Source organism: Leucopleurus acutus (assembly GCF_964270905.1).
Source record: "Leucopleurus acutus genome assembly, chromosome: 1".
Taxonomy (NCBI): Eukaryota; Metazoa; Chordata; class Mammalia; order Artiodactyla; family Delphinidae; genus Leucopleurus; species Leucopleurus acutus.
In genome coordinates, this window is record NC_139142.1 from 9745254 (window position 1) to 9766384 (window position 21131).

General features: G+C 52.4%; 1 protein-coding gene across 3 annotated transcripts; it reads right to left on the reverse strand.

The window, feature by feature from the left end:
• Nucleotides 1-2589: 2589 nt before the first annotated feature.
• SERPINA5 (serpin family A member 5) lies at nt 2590-15826 on the reverse strand. 3 transcript variants are annotated; one of them, XM_082835427.1, is made up of 6 exons: nt 15744-15826; nt 9267-9888; nt 7658-7928; nt 7151-7298; nt 6210-6314; nt 2590-2754 (listed from the first exon to the last, which is right to left on the reverse strand). In XM_082835427.1, the coding sequence occupies exons 2-6, from the start codon at nt 9871-9873 to the stop codon at nt 2722-2724; spliced, it is 1164 nt and encodes a 387-aa protein (XP_082691553.1). In that variant the 5' UTR covers nt 9874-9888; nt 15744-15826; the 3' UTR covers nt 2590-2721. The 3 variants fall into 3 exon arrangements, with proteins under 3 accessions (XP_082691553.1, XP_082691551.1, XP_082691552.1); XM_082835425.1 differs by lacking the exon at nt 2590-2754 and adding an exon at nt 5302-5942; XM_082835426.1 differs by lacking the exon at nt 2590-2754 and having other exon boundaries at nt 5832-6314.
• Nucleotides 15827-21131: the final 5305 nt, after the last annotated feature.

A 21131-nucleotide genomic window follows, 5' to 3' on the forward strand; every position in this document is an offset into this window, starting at 1 on the left:
AACCATGCTGATTCTTCGGGTAAGGGCCAGGAATAGGCATTTCTAACAAGCTCCCTGGGTGATGCTGGTCACAGTCTGAGAAATGCTGCTGTAGGGTCAGGGCCCCTTCCCCTGTCTGGTTTCCTCCAAGCCTTCAAACAGCCCCGTTACCATCACCCCATCGGGCAGCGGGGGAAATGGACACGTGTGTTTGCTCAGCACACCTGGGAGCAGAGGCCGGGCCCTTGTCCCATACTCCTTTACCCCACGCCCACCAAACCCATCTTCCCAACCCCCAGCCCACCCCACCCCCACCCCGCTTGGGTCCCTTAACATCTGTGAAGGAAATGTACCTGTTGATCAGAGCCACGAATGGTTCATAGCAGCCTCTCTGGGAGACTGATGGAGAAGCAGGAGCACAGAGAGGGGAAGACTCTGAGCACCATCCCTCCCGCCCCGCCCTGCCCAGGTACACAACGAATGCTCAGCTCCGGGTACAACCAGAGGCTGCAGCTGTAGTAGCTGCTGAGAAGCCAACCATCTCCAGAAGGCTGTGTGCGCCCACGTGTGCACATATGGGTGAGTTAGCAATGCGGGCATGTGTAGGAGCATTTTGTTATCTGTACTCTGCGTCTTCACAGAAAATCACCATCAGGAATGGCATGTGGTCTCTCGTACTGGATTCTCCCGAGTGGCCAAAGCGCTTTTGCGTCTGTAGATGTTGCCACCTCGGGGCCACCTCGTTCCCCCCTCGTTCCTTGGGGATAGGTGGCAGATAGCCACTTTGGGGTGCAGCTCTCTAGGAAGCAGGAGAAGGTCACTGACGTCACCCACTTGCCATTCCAGCCCCTTGCACAGGTGCCTCTCTGCCTCTTCATTAACTGAGACGATATATGCAGAGGGCTTAGAAGAGTGCCAGGCACGCAGTAGGTGGCATCCAAGTGCTACCCAGTGTTAGGAGTGCCTCCCCCACCCCCAGCACCCTGCACAGCCTAACAAGTGCTGGTGAAGAGCGAGCCTCCCAGGCTCCAGCCACCCGTGTCCCGTCAGTTCCGTGAACAGGACACACTCTCCCGCCTCTGAGTCTTCTTCACTCACGTTGTGCGCAAGTAACGTTCGCTCCGTTCACTCCTGCTCGTCCCTCAGCTCTTGGCTTCAATGCCACCACCCCAGAGCTCCCTCTGGAGCCCCAGCTGTAGAAAGTCCTTGGCTATCTCTCTTAGCGCCCTGTTCTCCTTAACTGGTCTCCTGCTTCTGCCTTCACAACCCTAACCCCACACCTATGCTCTTCCCTACTTTTTTTTTTTAACGTTTCACTAAAAAAAGTCAACTTTCTAGTTTGAAACAATTTTAGATATACAGAAAAGTTGTAATGACAGTGCAGAGAGCTCCTGCGACATAAACATCTTACAGAGCCGTGGTATATTTCTGAAAACTAAGGAGTGAGCCTTTTTACTGTATAGACTCATTTGGATTTCACTTTTTCCACTAATGTCCCTTTTGTTCTCCAGGATCCCATCCAAGAAACCACATTACACTTAGTTTCCAGGTCTCCTTAGTTTTACCTGGCCTGTGACAGTTTCTCAGGAGTCTTAATTTGTCCCAGCTGCCATAACAAAATGCCACAGGCCGAGTGGCTTGTACGTGGTGGAAATCTACTCTTTACAGTTTTGAAGGCTGGACATCCAGGCTGGAGATCCGGGAAACAGCATGGCCAGGTGAGGGCTCTCTTCTGCTTGTGTCCACACATGGGAAGGAGCAAGAGAGAGCTCTGGGGTCTCTTTTTCTCTTTTTTTGTTTGTTTTAATTTTTTTTTCTTATTAGTCATCCATTTTATACACATCAGTGTATACATGTCAATCCCAATCTCCCAATTCATCACACCACAACCCTCACCTCTGGGGTCTCTTTTTTTTTTTTCCGGTACACGGGCCTCTCACTGTTGTGGCCTCTCCCGTTGCGGAGCACAGGCTCCGGACATGCAGGCTCAGCAGCCATGGCTCATGGGCCCAGCCACTCCACGGCATGTGGGATCTTCCCGGACCAGGGCATGAACCCATGTCCCCTGCATCGGCAGGCGGACTCTCAACCACTGCACCACCAGGGAAGCCCATCTGGGGTCTCTTTTAAGGGCACTAATCCCGTTCATGAAGGCTCCATCCTCATGACCTAGTCACCTCCCCATGACACCACCTTCTAATACCATCACACTGGGGGTGAGGATTTCAACATGTGAATTTTGAGGGAACACAAACCTTCAGTTCATAGCATCAAGCTTTCCTTGTTTTGCATAATCTTGGCACTTTTGAAGAGTACTGCTGGTCAGGTATTTTGTTGAATGTCCCTCAGTTGGGGTCTGTATGTTATTTTCTCATGATCAGAGTGAGGTTATGTGTTTGGGGGAAGATCCCACTGAGGCAATGCTCCCTTCTCATCACCCCATATCAGAAGAAACAAGATGATAACACAACATACCACTGGTGAAGTTGACCTTGACCACACAGTCAAGGTATTTCACCCAAGGTCGTGGATGTCAGGTCTCTCCACCTAGCACTACTATTCTTTACTTCCTGCTCTAATTGTCAAACTCACACTCCATAGCATTTGCCATCAACTGACATGTGATGTATTTTACTTTTCGTTTTTATTCTTTGTTATTTTTTTGGTTATGGTCACTCCATACTAGAACATAGTTCCTCCAGAGCAGAGATCTTTGTTGTTTTCTTCATTTATCTCCAGCACCTAGAGCAGTGCCAGGGGATATTCAATAAACATCTGTGGACAAAAGAATTACCCTCATCAGAGTTTGTAATTCTGCTCATTTGTCTGTATACCTGGTTATTGCCTAAGCCCACATCTGCTGGGCTCAACATTACACCCTTTTACTAGCTCCTTGCCTGATTCCCTGTAGGCACCCCATGAGCAATGGCCTTTGGATGAAAGAGCTAAATAAACAAGTGTAGTCTGGGCAAGGCTGTTTAATGGGGCATGAAGTGCTTCCTCTGGAGACCAAGTTCATTCTTTTTGGTGTGGGTTTCTGCAGGGAGAGGTGGAGGAAGGAGTCCTGGGCCCTAGCCCTGTTCCTCCACTTTCTGGCAGCAGCAGAGTCCACACAGGGAGGGCCTCAGAGTGCACGTGGTCAGAGAGAGAAATGAAAGTGGGTTCCTAAGAACACGAATGAACTTGGCAACAGCTTCCAAGAAACTCAAAGGTGGGGTGACTGCTATGGGTCGGATTGTGTCCCCCTAAATTCCTATGTTGAAGTCCTAACCCCCAGTACTGCAGAACGTGACTGGAATCGGAGATGGCATCTTTAAAGAGATGATTAAGTTAAAATTAGGGTGGGCCCCAATCCAATATGACTGGTGGAGATTGGGAGATGAGAAGATTTGGACACAGACATACACACACCCAGGGAAGCCCATGTGAGGACACAGAGAGAAGACGGTCATCTACAAACACAAAAGAGAGCCCTCAGAAGGAACCAGCCCTGATGACACCTTGATCTCAGACTTCCAGCCTCCAGGACTGTAAGATAATACATTTATGTTGTTAAGCCACTCCGTCTGTGGGACTTTGTTATGGCAGCCCTAGTAAATGAATACGGCGGCTAAGAAAGGGGGTCCTGAGGGGGACAGCCATGCCTATAATGTGGGCTCTGACAGACCTGGTACTTTATCTCACCTGATGAATGAGGTCTATCCCAGGGAGGGGCAGGCGGGGCTGATGGAGAAGCAGGTGTGGATGGGTGTGAGCGCCCCCTAGGGGGATGAGTGAAGCATCTATGGTATGCACAGATGGGAGAGTGAGGGGCAGGAAGAGGTCCAGGGAATGATTTAGGTGTGGCGTGGATGGCCAAACTACCCTGAAATCAGGAGGAGAAAGGAGACAAAACCTGGGCCTCATGTTCAGAGTCCCTGTCACTGGACCGCAAGCACTGTCCCCTCTTTCCTCCTTGCTCTCCTTCCCACTCCCTGCCCTGGTCCAGGCTGAAGTCTCCACAATTTCCCATCCACACTGTAGCTCACTCAGCCTCATGCTCTCTCCAGCTGTTCCCTTGGCCTGGAAGTCCCAGCTCTGTTCCTAAGTCTGCTGTCTGTGAAGCCCTACATGCTCTTCCAGATCAGCTCAGAGTCACTTCTTCAGCAAAACCTTCCCTGAGCCCTCAGAAGTTAACTCTCTTTCTCTCTCTCTGAGTTGCTCTATCAGTTTGTTCAGCCCAGGGTTGCGTGACAATTGACTTACATGACCTGCCGTGACTCCCAGCTCGGAGCTTCCTTCCATGACACCCCAAATCGGCTGCCCTGAGCCCGGCCCGATCCCCACACGGGAGCTGTTTTGTGACTGTTTGCTGAGTGAACTTTAGACAGCGCTGGACCTTGGCCTTACACACATGGCACAGCCAGGACCTCCCCCTGACCTTGGACTGGCTGAGTAAACTCTGAGAAAAATATTTGCCAAAAAAGACCAGGTGTTGCGAAAGGAAAAGGCACACAGGAGCGGGTCTGGCTCCATGAGGAGGCCCTATCCTCCAGAGCTTCCCAAGCCCAAAGCAAAAACGCAGACAAGGCGTCTGGCTCTGGTTGCAGCCATCTACCCTGACGCCGGCCGACACCTGTGCCATCTGGGTCCCCGAGCCTGGGCCTTACACTGTCACCAGGGGGTCACCAGGGGGGCTCTGGGCAAGCACTTATGTTGGTCAGAGCTTGGGGTTCTGACCCCGTTAGTTCTAAGGGGCACCCACACAGTCCAGTCTCTGGGGTCAGAGCGCTGGCCGCAGGTTCATGGAAAGCAAGCTTTGGGCATGTAAGGTGGGGCGACAGGCACTCAGGGGTCAGACTTGGGAGCAGCTAATTAGGGGAAAGTCTGAGACTGAGTGAAGGACTCATTCACTCATTCATTCATGGATTCTTGAAAGGGTCCAATCCCCTTTATTTGATAGACAAGGAAGCATGGTGGGTTTCGTGAAGGAGGAGAGTGAGCCTACCTGGATGACAAGGGAGCTGGTGCCCGGATGCACTTGACCTGGGCTTCTGTTTCTGGCTCATGTCTCCTCTGCGGCAGAGCCCGGGGCTGAGAGGATGGGCCAGGGGCCACACTCCTGGGGTCAAATCCTGCCTCCACCACCAAGGAGCTGTGTGACTAGGTATATTACCTGTCCTCTACAAGCCTCACCTTCCCTATCTGTAAAGTGGGGATAAGAGGAGTGCCTGCCTGGTACAGGATATTGTGAGGGGTAAGTGCAACCATTCAGATTAAGCGCCTAGCATCAGTCCTGGAACATAAGCTATTAATGTTGCTGTTCCCAGAGCTACTTCCAGAAGGACAATGACACCCAGTGTTTGCAAAATGCTTTATTGTTATTGCTGACACTAAAATCCATAGTTAGTCATCAGGGTCTTCAACTGGTACTCTAGTATTTGCAACAGGCCTCCATTCTCCCACTGCCAGCCAAGCCCACGAGGTTGTAAATGTACCCACAGGACGGTACAAACCTGGGATGGCCATGTCCACCCTGCCGTACACCTGCTTTCCTTAAAAGATGGGTGGCACTTGGATGCATTGAAATCACCTGATTTGTGGGGAACATTCTACACTTTTTATATGATTTCAAGGATCCTCCAGTCCTTGACCTGACCCTTCATCGTATACGTGGGGAAACCGAAGTCCAGAGAGTGACAGTATTACCCAATGTCACACAGCTGGGACAGAAGCCCCACTTCATACCCCCATTCCAGTGTCCTTTCCAAACCATGGCAAACTGGTAGCTGGTATTACAGACAGGTGGGGAACTAGGCTTGGGAATATGCTTCCTGGTGGAAATATCTACTGGAACAATCCTCCTGGATTGGATTCTGAGCTTCTCTCTGCCACTGGCATGCTGTGTGGCCTCTCTGGATCTCAGTGCTAGTCTCCATGGATGAAAGGTGAGAGCAAAACCAAATGTTCTCCAAAGCACCCGTCTTGCAATCGTGTGGAAAGAAGCAATCATCAGTATTTCAATGTTATTGTTATTATTATTATTTGTGGAAGCCTCATTGGTCAATTAAACCTGTGTATATCACCAGCTCCCAGCAGATACATGGCCATAGTGCACCCTCATCTTCCACTATGGAAGCCCGTGCCTTTCAGGAGAAATCCCCATCTCAAGGGCGAGTCACTTTGCCGAGGAAAAGGATGTGTTTGTTGTTCTCCACAATGAGCATCAGAAAGGGCCTGTTGAATACTACCTTTTGAGAGCTCATCCGGGCAGATCTGAACATGAAGATTGTCCCCGTGGCTGCAGCCGCTTGGGTTCCCGACTCATCCACCTCCACCATGGCTTTGTGAACCATCTGCAGGGGAGACATCAGGCGTCACCGAGCCACCAGGGGCTGGGAGATGCCATCAAGGGGAAACGGACAAGTTTCTGCCAGCAGCATCACTGTGAAAGTTTCTGTGCTCCTGAGCCATGAAGCAGATAGGAGATGATGTGATTGAACAACTACTGCGCACCACAGCTTACAGGTGAGCGCATGTGTGTCTTTCATTGAATTCTCACTGCATCTAGCAGCAAGGGTGTGACTCTCCAAGTTTATAGAGAGAAAGGAGGCTCAGAGAGGTCGAGTAATTGCTGGAGGATGCTAGCTCCTTCACACACCAGCTGGTGAGTGAAGGAGCTAGCATCCAATTCTTAGTTTTGATTGCTTCAGACAAGACACCTTCCCCCAAGGCACGGTGCTGGGTAGGGTTTCCCATTGTTCAGAGGACAAGATGCAAAGTGAAACCTTTGCTTCCTGAGGGAAAAGAGGAGAGAGAGAGAGAAAGGATTTGGAATGAGGAATGGGATGGAATAGGATAGGATAGGATAGGATAAGGTAGGATAGGATAGGATAGGATAGGATAGGATAAGATAGGGTAGGATAAGGTAGACTAGGATAGGATAGGATAGGATAAGATAGGATAGGATAAGATAGGATAGGATAAGATAGGATAGGATAGGATAAGATAGGATAGGATAAGATAGGATAGGATAGGATAGGGTAGGATAAGATAGGGTAGGATAAGATAGGGTAGGATAAGGTAGGATAGGATAGGATAAGGTAGGATAGGGTAGGATAAGATAGGATAGGATAGGATAAGATAGGATAGGAATTTCTGAAAGCAGGTGCTCAGGAGCTTCTGGGCTCACCTCAGACACCTGGATGCTGGAATGGTTGGAGATGCCGGTCAGGTCAGCATAGGAGGTGAAGACATCTCTGATCCCCAGCTTGGGGAGGACTTTCTCCAGCTGATAGGAGCCCTCAATGGAGAACTTGGGTAGGTGAAGCTCAAGCTGCCTGGAGAGAGAAGACCTTTCTTGGACTCTCCCAGAACACTGGCTCCCTAAGCTCACATTCCTGCCATCTCCTCTTGGTTTCATCATGCTCCTCCAGCACGTTGCCTACAATGGAACCCATCCTACTCTACACTTGGACCTGGGCTGCCCCCAGAGGTCACTGCCCACTCTGACGGCCCCGCCAGAAAACCCAGCTTCCAGCCCTGGTCCCTCTATCTGGGTCAGGCCAGAGGGCTGGGACTTCACATGATGCCTCTGGGCTGGGAGGCAGCTCCCAGGCCAGATGAGTTCTCCCACCACTGCCGTGTGGCCCTGCAGGTGTGCAGCAGCAGGCTGGCCCTGGAATAGTGTGAAGAATACCTCTTCATGGGCATCTTGAGCCACTTCCTCAGTGTTTTCTCTGTCAGGCCATTTTCCACCTGTCCCATCCCGCCCTCGCGGGGGAGAATGAAGAAGGCGGTGGCGTTCCCTTGGTAGGGGACCCCTACCACCCTGCAGGAGAGGTTTCGGTCCAGGAGGTAGTAAAACTGATCCTCTCGTTTCATCATGGGTACCCGCACCACCGTCTCCGAGGTCACGTGGAAGTCCTGCTCATGGGTGCTTTTGCGGTTGAAGCTTGTCTCCCACTTAGCTAAAGATTAAAATGGAAAAGGAATTAAACATTCTCAGCTGCCAATGAAAAGTGTGCAGACACTAAACCTACCAAACAGACAGCATCCTCTCTGGAGCAGTCTTATGGGCAGAAGTGACTGCCAAACCTCTTGAATATAAAGACGAGCCACTTCCAAATTCGGGGGACAGGCTTGAACTTTTTGTGGGCTTTATTTCCACATTTGCAAAACAAGGAGGTTGGTTTTCGTGTCTTCAGAGACCCTTCACCCCTAATGTCGTTTGTCTGAATATCTGATGTTTCTACTCAAGGTCAAACATCCCAGTGAAAAGGGTAACTAATATGTACGGCTGACAGCTACACTATATCTGGGTGAGCTATTCTCTTCTTCCGTCTTTTCCCAATATTTGACCTCAATCTGGGTTTGGGAGAAAGGTTGGAAAGGTTCCTGCAAAAACATGATTTTTCCTGCTGAGAAGTCTGTGATGATGCTTCTTGCTTTGTCTGCTTGGGACATTTTGTTCAAAGTGGGACAAGTAATTGTTTCCATTTTCTTACTAGTTATCAAATATAGATCCCTCCCGCATGCCCCACTTAGATTATTTCACAGCTGTCCTCTGCAGCCTAGCCCTGGACCAGGGGACAAGAAATCTTAGAGCCCAAGCCTGATACTCACCATCTGTGACCGCGGGAAGAGGGGGGCTTGGTTAACAGTTTAACTATTTTCCTCTATCCTTTTTCCTCCCTGCCCCTCCCCCATCCCCAGCAGGCCCCGCGCAGGGTGCTCAGCAGCTCAGTATCTAGAAGGAGAAGCAGGTGTACAAGCTGAGATGAGTAGGGATATTTACAAGCAATGCCAGGGAGATAAAGATGGGGGGGGGGTCAGCTCTTGGGGAGGGGGGAGAGGACTGTTCAGGGGAACAGGCTCTTGTTCCAGGATTTCTCGGTTGAGGAAACAGCCCCTAGGAGGATATGGGTACAAGAGAGCATCTGGGAAATGCCCTCTAAGGCCCTTCTAAGGCCCACAGTCCTGCCCTGAGTAGCCATGCTGTCAGTTTCTCTGGCATCGTGGCCTTGAAAAACTCATGCTTCAGAGCCTCTGTGGAAGCTGTTGCTTTAAGTGCCCCTAGGGGCACGAACAGGAACCAGCTCTTCCCCAGTGGAGGAAACAGCATCCGGGGTCTTTCACTCCACCTTATGCAGTAAGAAGACACTGTCTCACCCAGCTGCTGTTGGCTTCAGTCTATCAACAGGGATCAGAAAAGAATAAATCCACTCCCACTCTTTCATGGGTGTGGGAATTGGCTTGGTTTTGTTTTTTGCCAAAAGCATCTTAAAAGAGAAAGCTCAGGGCCTTACCTTTAAAGAAAATGTAATTCACTATGACCATGACCTCAGTGCCATCCAGGCCCTTAACCAAGTCCACAATCTTGCCTTTCGTTTGCTTTGCCACGTAATCATTGATCTGCTTCTGGGCCCCTTCAGGGTCCTCAAAGTCGGTGGGGAAAGTGTCTGCCAGGTACAGCGTCCTTATGGCGCCCAGGAAGGCCTCCTCCATGGGCACCGCGGGCTTGGTGAACAGGGCGTTGCCGAGGCTCAGCTGGAGGCTGTCTCTGGGCCGCTCGAGCTCCCACAGCAGCCGCTGGGAGGCGCTGTGGAGCTCCTCCTCCTGGCCCTCCTGGGGGCTGAGGCCCAGGCCCGCCAGGACCTGCGCCTTCGTGTTGCACCGCGCCCCCAGGGAGAGCATGGCCAGGCTCACGGAGATGCTCAGAGGGGAGAAGAAGATGTTCTGGTCGGGGGCAGCTGCGGCCAAGGCCCTGTAGAGGTCGAAGACAAAGTCCTGGCTGCGAGGGGCCACCGTGGCAACTGCGGGCGACAGCTCCTGAACTCTCTTCTTCTGGGGTCGGCGCAGGGCGGCCATCCGCGGGCTCAGGAGTACCAGGCACAGGAGTAAACGGAGCCGCATCGTGGCTGCCCAGGCCTGAAAGGGAGGGTGGGCAGGTCACAAGCAAGGCTGCCATTCCGGGAGGCGGCATCATCAACCAGCAGCCTCAAAGGGCGATGCTGAACCGGAGAGGCTGCGAGTGAGCGTTAGGTAGCGCGGGAGGGACTGCAGCACAGAGACTTGAGGACATGGGCATCGGTGGGTGGGGAGAGCAGGCACCAGGCGGAGGGGACAGATCCCACGTGGGGACTGGCCACCAAGGCGAGAAGCCTCCCTCACCCACGTCGAGGTACGCGTCACAGGGGGATGGGCCGTGGGGGGGAGGGTTCTCCCGTGTTCGGCCGGGTTAGCGTCCCTGAGGTTACCGGGACCTGGCAGCCTGTTTCCATACATGGCCCCTAACCCTCACTTCCTTCCCTGGGTGTAGCATTTGCAAGACCTCGTGTCCTTGTCTGAGCTCAGGGCAGCTACCCGCCGTGGCCCCTGCCACACTGCTGGATTCGTCCCTGTGCATTTGGAATATCTACTCCATGGCGTGGTGGCTAGCGTGCCAGCCTCCTGTGGTTCATCAGTGAACTTCCCCAGGGGCTTCCCCAGGGGCTGCTCCAGGACCCCTCAAAGCCATCCTTGTCCGTCATCAGAGGCACCTTCCCCCCTTGAGGAAATTCCGCCCTCTTAACGTGAGCCCCCCAACTTCCCTTCTCGTCTGTGATGGACTGAATTGTGTCCCCCAAATCCATTCATTGACGTCCTAATCCGCTGTACCTCAGAATGTGACTGTATTTGGAGACAGGGCCTTTCAAGAAGTAATTAAGTTAAAATGAGGTCGAGCGGGCCCTGATGCAATGTGGCTGGTGTCCTCATAAGAAGAGGGCACTAGGACACAGACACACACAGACTGAGGGGCGACCACGTGAGGAATGTGAGGGCACAGGGAGGAGGAGACATTCACGTACAAGCCAAGGAGAGAAGCCCTAGGAGGAACCAGCCCTGCTGACCTTGGACTTCCAGCCTCCAGGACTGTGAGACCATAAATTTGTGTTGTCTGAGCCCCCAGGCATCTCTTCTTCCGTGTCTCCCTCAGGTGAGGAGGCCCTCAGCTTCCTTTTGTCTGTCTACAGCCTCTCAGGTGGGCCCTGGGGGCTCCTGCATCACTCTGGCCTTGTCCTCCGCCCACAGTCTCTCGCATGACCACCTTCTTAGACCCCTCCTCTGCATCCAGAAATCCTTCCTGTGCCCGGGCCTCCTAAAGCCCTCCTTCCACCCCCGTGAACAGTGCAGAGACTCTGCAGCCCAGCAGCTTGGGTTCAAGTCTCAGTCCCACTGCTCCCTCCGAAGTGTGATGTGGTACAAGTCGGTTACACCCATGCCACTGCCCCACCTGTACAGTGGAGGTCGTGACAGAACCTCCACCAGCGGCTGGGGCTTTAATGACCAACATACGTAACGTGCTTGGAGCAGTGCCCGGTGCAGACATGCTGTCCAGGTGTGAGTTGCGGTGTGGCAGCGACTGGCCAGAGCCCCACTCGAGACCCCCGTTTCCCCAGCTGTACCGTGGGGTACATGCTTTCACACACACACTCTCGTGGCAGCCTGGTGGCGGCTGGACAACTAATTCCCACGGTGGCCTGACTGACCCCCGATGAGACCTCGCGCTTGGCGTGCATCCCCCGGTGGACACCGTGTCATCAGGTGCCCCAGGCCCAGGGCGAGCACAGACACAGAGTCACAGACCCACGCAAAACCAAACTGCAAAGAGCCCCGAAGAGCTGCATTGGAGGTGGCTGGCGTGGGGGACACCAGGGAGCTCGGGGATCGGCAGTCCTGGCCGTCTTTGTCTGAATGAAATTGACGGACTCAAGCAAGTCATGCTCACCACCCCAGCCTCCCAACTGCACCTGAGCCCACAAAGGAACTTCATTTAGACGATTCTGTCTGCAGAACCTCCAGCTACCCTGAACCAAATATAGCGGCCCGAGCAGTCCCCGTGCCCGTGGGAGGCCCGAGTGCATCGCCAGCACCCGCCACTGCTGGGTGCTGCGCTGTCTGGACATATATCAACTGCTATAGCCTCACACCCGCCCACGGAGGCAGGTTCTGTCACTGGCTCCATTTTACAGATGGGTCATCTGAGGCTCAGAGAGGATGACTTGCTTGCTAGTAGTGGCAAAGCTACTAGGGTTCAGACCTAGTTCTGACCCTCACAGCTCACGCTCTGAACCGCCACACTGTTTAGCTCCCCCAGATCCCTGGTCCCCCTCCTCTGTATCACAGCCTCCGGATCCTGTATTCTTGGCCTCCACGGTCACCACCGATAGCCCCTACTCTGTAGAGAATTAAGAAACAGGCTTCCCATGCTGACACTCCCTTTTTGTTCCCACTTTGAGACTTGCCTTCACGGAGGTCTGTAAAGGACATGGGTGGGTGGTGTGATCTCTGTGTCCTTTAGCGTGCGGAGTGTTAGAATCATCAATGTAGCAGGAAGCTGCTGAAGAAGCAGTTCAGCTCACCAACCCCCCAGCTCCCAGACACAGATTAACACCGAGCTGATAATTACCCTAAAAGAAATACTTTCAAAGAATAGCTACAGACCGCAGAGGAGTTTTCTGCTTGGACGGAGCCCAGGGGCAGCTGGCGGGGGAGCAGGAGTGAGAGTTCCAGTCTCCCGTCCTCCCACCCCTGCAGCCTGGTGACCTTGAGCCAGGCCCTTCTCCTCTCAGGCTTCAGTTTCTTCATAAAAACCTAGAGGTCTGGTGCCGTGGCTCCACCACTGCCTGACCCCCCTGAAACACCAGCGATCTGATGGGCCAGAGCCACTTCTCTGAACGCCCCATGAGTCCCCGTAGAGAGCAAGGGCTCAGCTTCCCTCTGGCTCCCCTGGGCTGCAGGTTTGGGACCCAGAGAACCTTGCTCCATTTAGCTCTCTCTCTCTCCCTCTTATTGAATCCACTGTTTATTAAGGACCTGTTAGACACTCTATAAATATTACCGCATTTCATCTTTACCAAAAGTGTTAATAGCCCCATTTTACAGCCAAATAAACTGAGACTTAGCAAAATGGAAAAGCTTGTCCCAGCCAGTGAGTGATGGAACCAGGTTAGAATCCAGATTCTTCTGACTGGTGTACACGCTGCCCCTCGGCTGCCTTTTATGGCTCTGAGGAATGACACATTGTTCCCCCTCCTCTGTGGCTGCTGGTGAGTATCCCTGGGTCTCCCCCAACCTGTTCACACGAATTAGCTCATTTACACTCCTCCACAGCAACATGGAGTTGGTGTCCTTGTCACAACTGTACGGAAGAGGAGACAGAGGGTCAGAGAGGTTACTTCTGAGAAAATGGAGGCCCAGGGGTGCTCGTTTCAGGTTTCCTAGTTTCTAAGCCCAGTCTTTGCCATTACACTCCTGGGCCTCTGGTACAAACATACAGCTTACAGAGTTTTGTGCCAGCTTTGAGCCAGTGGAGAGTCTGCTCCAGGCTCTGTGAGTCTGGCTCTCAGGACACCAGCCCCCGCGGCGGGCCGGCAGAGCCTGGCCTGGCTTGACCCTCTCCTGGGCCCCTGACGCCAGTGTGTCTGCAGAGATGCTCCCGCGTGTCAGAGGGAAGAGAGCAGATCGATCAATTTTATCTGGCATCCCAGGCCAAAGGGACTTGCGGCGACAGAGGGTGGGCATGGAGTAGGCAGGCCCTGGGCAGTCCGTCCCCTGGTCCCCCACCATCCAGACCCAGAATCTGCTGGCATGTATTCCAAATGTTAGGCAACGAAGTCCCACTGAGGTAGACTTTGGACTCAGCCGTGGGAGGTGTGCAGCTCAGAAGGGTCTGTCCACTACCTGCTAATTACGCAAGGAGATAGATACAAGATGTGGAGCCCAGGCAGAGAGCAAAAGACAAAATCACAACTTCCCCTGGACCCTGTAGACCAGGGGGCAGAGCTTCCTGGAATCAGTGACCTGGGGGACTTTCCTAAGATGGGGACTCCCTCCCCATCTCCAGACTATCAGCAAGGCTTGCCAGTTTCTAGCTCCGAATCTGCCTGCCTCTCCCAATTTTCCCTGCCACCATCCTAATGGAAGGCTTTTTTTTTTTTCTTTCACCTGGACCCCACTTCTCCTGGGCCTGAGAGCCATTCTACATACATAAGTACATTCTGAAAGAATCCCCTTCAATCACAAACATGGTCAAGCCACCCCCCTGCCTAAGAACATGCTTGCTGCCCAGTGGCTTGGTAAAACCAAACTCTGATTTGCACGATAACCCATGAGGATGCGTGCAGTCGGGCTCTGTCTTGCTGTCCCCAGCCTCACGTGACCAGCTCTGTCTCCCAGGGCACACTTCTTCTTTTTCAATTCCTAGCACAGAAGCCCCATCCCAGCCATGGGTGCTTGCACACTCTGCTCTCCCTCCTGGAGCCCTTTCTCCACCTTTCTCACAAGGACCAGTTTCTCCCTGAGTCCAGGCCTCTACTTAACTGTCACTTCTTGGTGGTACCTTGTCCACGCGTGACCACGCCCTCTCCGCCGTTATTCTCTATAACAGCCCCTTTGATTGTTTTCTCTTATGGCTCCATCAGCTACAGAAGTGCAATTACGTATGCGTGTGCTGTTGATCCCTCTTGTTCCAGCCTCTCCCCCACTAGAACATGTGCTTGTAAGAGAGGACCCGCATCTGTGCTGGCCCCGCCGTGACACTTTCAGTCAAGGGGTGATGCTCAGACACCCCTGTGAATGAATGGATGAGTGGATGGATGAATGGACCCTGTCTCCTTCTCTGTAGTTCGGAGGTGTTAGACCACACGCTGGCCACCGAGTCGTGGGAATGAGCCAGGCTGGGCGTCCCGGGCTGAGCCCTCGTGGCCCTGGGGCTAACATGCCAGCTGACCTTGAATAACTCAGCTGACCTTGAATAGCTCAGCTTCAGTTTCCTTTCTCTTTCTTTTTGAAAACCACTTTATTGAGGCTGGACTGACACCCCAAAACCTGTACATATTTAATGTAGACAACTCGATGAGTTTGGAGAGAAGTACCCATCCATGAAACCATCACCACCATCAACGCCTGAACACATCCATCACCTCCCAAAGTTCCCTCCCGCCCCCTTTATTCTTCAAGCTGCAGTTTCTGGATCTGTCAATAAGGATGTTGGCCCAGGGGAGCAGTTTCCCTTTTATTGTTGCATTTCATGCCAAAAGCCCCATCCTTAGAAAAACTGAAAATTTCACTCACTTCACATCCACATTTTGTTTATCTAACAAACGGCAAAATGGCATCTGGAGCTCTAACAACCACTCTGGGTAGCAGCCTCTGGGCAGGGCAGCCTTATCTCAGGGAAACAGATTATATTTGAACATTTTTCCTGGTTTCTAAAGGTCCAAGGTTCCAGGCACAAAAAACAGTAGACGCTATGGTTGATCTAGCACGTCCTGGGTACCAGACATTTTGTCCCCGTTCAGGGTTTCTCAGGCATTTGGAGTCAGATCATCCTTTGTGGTGGGGGCTGTCCTGTGCATCGCGGGGTGTTCAGCAGCATCCCTGGCCTCTACTCTCTGGAAGCCAGTAGCAATCCCCGCGCCCCAGTTATGACAACGAAAAATGCCTCCACACCTACCAGATGTGCTCTTCACAGTCACACCGTGCAAGGAGTGCAATAATTTGCATCTTATCCACGAGGAAGCTGAGGCTCGGCCAGATTTAGTGCCATCCCCAAGACCACACAGCAAGGGGCGGGGTGTGCCCCACTTCTCTGCTCCAGAGGCCCTGGCTCCCTCCCCACCACTGTGTCCTGCTCACCCTGGGGCACCTCCAAAGTTTCTAAGCCCTCCAAATCCCGTAACTCCAGAGCCCATTCCTCGCCCCTGAGCCCACGGCCCTCCATCCACTGTGCCTGTACTTACTCTGTCCAGTGGCCGAGCGTGCACACGGCAGAGGCGACGGTCGGTTGGGCTCGGTAAAGAGCAGAGGGCTGGCTGGACTGGAGCCAGCATCTGTCACTGACTAGAGCAGGGCCCTGACTCCGCCCCTCCCGTGGCCCCGCCCCAGCCAGCCTCGCCCTGTCCTATCCTGGCAGGGCTTCTAGGCCTACCAAGCCAAAGCCATCTGAGCTCTGACCAGGGCCATCTCGTCATTGCCCCGAAAGCCCTACACCAGCCACCACCTGCCAGCAATGGCACGAGCATCCCAGGCAGACCAGGATGGACAGGTGACCAGCTGCCGGCTGGTCCAGACGCAGGGAAAGAGACATCCTCTCAAACCTCCTCCCTTCCTCCGGGCTGATCCTTTTGTTTCCTGCAGCCAATTTGCTGCAGATCTGGAGGAGTGAGGACCCAAGCTCTTCAAAGTCTTGTGCGCTTACTAGATTCATGGACCCCTGTCGCCAGATCCCGGTGGAAATTAGATGGATTGAGAGGGTCTCACAATGGCTGAGATGAGGGATCACTGTATCCACCCCTCTTATTGCACTCATAACTGAACCGAGGCTCAGAGAGATGACGGAACTTTTCAGAGATGTGCATCAGTTAGGGACAGAGCGGGGCTGAGTGCCCAGGTCACTGGCTCCAAGGCCAGGGCTCTTTGTTAAACAAAGGTCTGTCTCCAGGATTTCTGTGGGCTCACTTGGACTGTCCTTTTCTACCTTGAAATTGGGGCTTCAAAACTCAGCCCCACACTTTCAAGAACATTTCCAAGTGCTAGGGTGTTGGCTCAACCCTTGTTTCATTTCCAAGGTCCCCATGCCTGGGGCTTCCTAATACCGGGGTATCCAGTGTGTGGCCATGACCCAGAGGTTGTGTAGGTGACTGTCGCGTGTGAAGTTGGTGGAGGAAACAGAGGGCCAGGCGTTACCCAGAGGAAGCGATCCTGGCGCTCAGCAACCAGGGTCACTCTACAACCTCTGAGATGTCCCCCTTCTCGCTCCCTGATTATGGGCCCAGTTATGGCCCATTACCTCTTTTAGTCCTTACAACCACCCTGCAAAGGGCATAATACTGAACTTTATCTCAACCTAGAGATAAGTACAGTCACTGCCAGGCATCAGGTACTTGCTCTGTGCTCTCTGCCCTTGCAACACGCTAGATGATGGGCACCAGCATCCCCATGGAATCCGTGAGAAGACGGAAGCTGAGAGAGGTTAGGTGATCAGCCCAAAAGTCCACAGCTAATAGGGAGAGGCATTAACAAGGAGGAACTAGGTCCCTTCTGTCCAGGTTTTGCTTTCTGTCCATTGTGCCATGTGACATAAGCAAGAATCCTTCATCTCATAGTCTAGAGATTCCCAAACTATGTTCTATAGGGAGGGAATCAGTGTTACCTACCTATAGTAGGATGGATAGCAGTCCCCCAAAGATATGCACATCCTAATACTCAGAACCTGTGAATGTGACCTTATATAACAAAAGGGATTTGCAGATGTGATTGAGTTAAGGATCTTGAAATGGGGGGGGGGGAATATTATGGATTTCCCAGGTGGGTCCTAAACGTAACCACAAGGGTCCTTCCTTATGAGAGAAAGAGAGAGAGGAGAGAGTGAGAGAGAGGGGTGGGAGATCAGAGTCGGAGGAGGCGATGTGATTAGGAAAGCAGGAGGAGGAAAACAATGTGATGAGAGGCCGTGGGCCAAAGCACTCCAGAAGCAAACCCTGCTAACATCTTGATGTTGGCCCAGGAACCCGTTTGGACTTCTGACCTCCAGAACTGTAAGAGAATACATTCGTGTTGCTTTAAGCCACTAAGTGTGTCATAATTGGTTACAGCAGCAACAGGAAACTAGTATAATACTCCCAAACAGGTTCCCGAGGAAACTATGTGGGAAAGGTGGGACTAAGCAGGTGCTGACGGACTTCTCCAGCCCGTGTGCCTGTCCGTGGAGACAGCCCACGTACCATGTCCCAGTTCTTACATTTTAAGGACTATCTTGAGAATTTGGGGAACGGGGCAAACCCTGACTGCCTATTGTCACTCGGAAGGGTTCTGAAGGAATGGGGGCTGGGAATGGGTCCATTTGGAGAAGTTTTGAGGGTGTCTCAGGGCATGGATTAGTCTGCTCTGGCCGCCAGAACAAAATACTACAAACTGAAAGGCTTAAATGGCGGAAATGTGTTTCTCACAGTTCTGGAGGCTGGAAGTCCAAGATCAAGGTGATGTCAGGGTTAATCTCTGGTTAGATCTGTCTTCCTGGCTTGTAGATGGTGCCTTCTTGCTGAATCCTCACACAGCCTCTTCTGTGTACATATGGGGGGACAGAGAAAGAGGGGGAGAGAGAAAGAGAGGGAGGAGAAGCAAGCTCTGGTATCTTATAAGGATACTAGTTCAGTGGGATTAGGGCCCCATCCTTATGACCTCATTGAACTTCGATTACTTCCCTAAAGGCCCTTGCTCCAAATACAATCACGTTGGGGGTTCAGGCTTCAATATATGAAGTTTCAGAGGACACAATTCAGTCCATGACAACTGGGGTGAGAGAGTAAGATGGGCCAGTGGCCAGAATATGGGAATTTAAAGGACCTGGTAAGTCATGCTAGATTTATTTTTCCATTGACATCAAGAGCAACAAGGAGCACAATTCCCAATAGGCGAGCTTCACCCTGGGCGGAGTTGGGTTCTGTCACCCCCCTGAGTGTGTGTGTGACAATGTGGACCAGAAATGCCTTTCAGTGGGGGCTCTTACTATTCCGCCTGCCTGGTCCCCACCACCGTCAGCTCACTTTACCTGTTCAGGTGACCTGCCAGCTCTGGCAGGCATGTGAAGTTGTGACCCTGCTTTAGAGGAGAGTTGTGATAAAATATAAAATGAAATAACAATAGCGAACATTTGTGGAACAGCAAAGATGTGTGCTTTACATACAGAACCTCATCCAGAAGCTACAGTAGGCTTATGTGTTAGGTAGCATCATCTCCATTTTACAGGTGAGGGAACTGAGGCACAGAGGGATGGCCCAAGTCCCACGCCGTGTCATGGGTTCAACTGTGCCCGCCAGAATTGAAGACTTAACCACCAGTATCTCAGCATGTGACCTTATTTGGAAATAGGGTCATTGCTGCTGTAATTAGTTCAGATGAGGTCATACGGAACTAGGGTGGGTGCTTAATCCAATAAGACTGATGTCCTTATAAAAGGGGGAAATCTGGACAGAGACACACACAGGGAGAACGCCATGTGAATATGAAGGCAGAGATCTAGAAGCCAAGGAACACCAAAGATGGCCAGCAAACCCTCAGAATCCAGGGGAGAGGCCTGGGACAGATGCTCCCTCACAGCCTCAGAAGGAGTCAACTCTGCCATCACCTTGATCTTGGTCTTCTGGCCTCCAGAAGATGGAACGGTACATTTCTGTTGTTAAACCACTCAGATGTGGTCCTCTGTTAGAGCAAAACAAATACACTAACCAACTAGTATACTCAGTGATTGGTAGATTCCAGGTTCAAACACAGGCGTTCTGACTCCAAAGTCCAGGTTCTACGCTCAGATGCTCTGTGGCCTCTTGGTAACTCCTGGAAAGAGCTTGCCACTGTGCCTCGCTCATTGCAGGCGCACAGAGCTTGGAATCCATTAGTCTCAGACCTGCTCTGTCTCAGAAAAGGACTCCTCACCTTCCCAGGCAGCCAGGGATGAAGCAGACACCCTCCTGCCCTTCACATGTTCACACGTTCACCCACTCAGTCAGAGCTAGGGGCTCCCAGGCCTGTATCTTCCGCGGATCCCACGTGTATCCACCACCCCGCCGCCCACTGCTACAGCTGCTGTGGGATTACACGCCCACTTACAGGTGCAGAAACTGAGATCTGGAGAGGTAAGAGCTAGCCCCTCAGCACAGGTAACGGAGAAGCTGGAGCTGCAGGCTTTCCGTCTCACCCCAAATTTCAAGTGCCTCTTCCTCCACTGCGGAAATCCCTCTGGCTTCCTGGCTAGTGGCCAATCTCCACTCAGTAACTCTTTGTTGAGTGAGAGAATGAATAACTAAATGAACCCATGATGCTTCTCTCCACACCTGCTTACGAGGGCCATGAAATTCGTCCCTCCACTGGCACCTGGGTCCCCCAGGCTCCACGATGACACTCCTCATGACACTCACTTGCCTCCCTCTGCCCTCCCATCACAAAGTACAAAAAAGATTTCGCCTTTCCTGCCAGAGGAGAAAGACAGAAATCGCTAGTATACCCACCCGGTCCCAAAGAAGTGAGTGTGCCCCCCAAGAGGTAAAACATAACTCACACACAGCCCCGTAGATCTCTTCTTTTAATGCTCCAAAAGGGCATTTTGAAATCTGAGAAGCTGGACTAAATATTTACCCAATCAATTCCGGGGATATGTCAGGGGGTGGTGATGCAGAACAAATAGCTCGAGGACCTTGCTCAGGGCACAGCCTTTTCCATTCATTCATTCATTCATTCATTCAATCACCAACTATTGGTTGGGCCTCAGCCACATGCCAGACCATACGATCAGCGCTGAGGCCAGTTCCTGGGGTGAGTGAAGAGAATGCAGGGTGAACAGGGTCCTGCCTCTGAGATGTTCCTTCTAAGAGGGACGAGGGTTGGCTGGGATGCGGGGCAGAGATTAATGTCAGCCAATCATGTCTGATGGTAGGATGACAGTCTGCCTTAGGGAGGGGAGGAAGCATGTGTTGGAAATCCTGGTAGACTCTCAGGGATGGGGAAGGGAGAATTCTGGGTGATAGGGATCTGTGGGGACCAGAGGCCCGAAGGTGGGAAGCTATGGGCAACCTGGAAAGACAGCAAGAGTTTCCGTGACTGCAGTCATTGGGTACATGAGAGCAAGAGGAGGGGCTGGAGCAGGAGAGGCAGGCAGGGACCAGATCAGGGAGGACCTTGACTGCAGTTAGAGGAGTTTGAACTTTATCCTGTAGGCAATAGGGAGCCATTGAGTCCTTCTGAGCAGGGGAGGGATGAGCTCAAGCAAAATAAGGAGGCATCACCCTCAAGGCTAAACTGGGGGGTGACTGCCCCCCTTTTCTCCCCTTTTTCACACCAGGGCTTGACTTTCACACATCAGCCCAGCGGTGTCATTGCCATAGTAACCCTAGGCCTGCATCTTCTTGCAGGCTTGTCGGGGACTCTTAAATCCACCCCCCCCCCCCACCTCTGCAGGGGCAGACTGGGGAGTGCGTCAGCCTGGGCCTGACTTTATTTCTGGCTGTTAAAAAACAGAATCCAGCATCCCAGCGGGCGCAGGGGGAAATGGACCAGTTAAACCAGGGGGCGGCAAGGAGGGTGTGCGTTCCTCCGAGCCCTGGAGGGCGCTGGGTGATGAGCACTTGCAGGTCCTT

Bases quoted from the DNA above. Each gene is read 5' to 3' on its own strand.
- SERPINA5 (XM_082835425.1), bottom strand. From the start codon at position 9,873: ATGCGGCTCCGTTTACTCCTGTGCCTGGTACTCCTGAGCCCGCGGATG. The intron at 7,299-7,657 runs GTATTCTTCACA...TTCTCTCTCCAG, and splicing joins CTCAAGATGCCCATGAAGAG to GCAGCTTGAGCTTCACCTAC. The intron at 6,315-7,150 runs GTGAGCCCAGAA...TCTCCCCTGCAG, and splicing joins CCAGCATCCAGGTGTCTGAG to ATGGTTCACAAAGCCATGGT.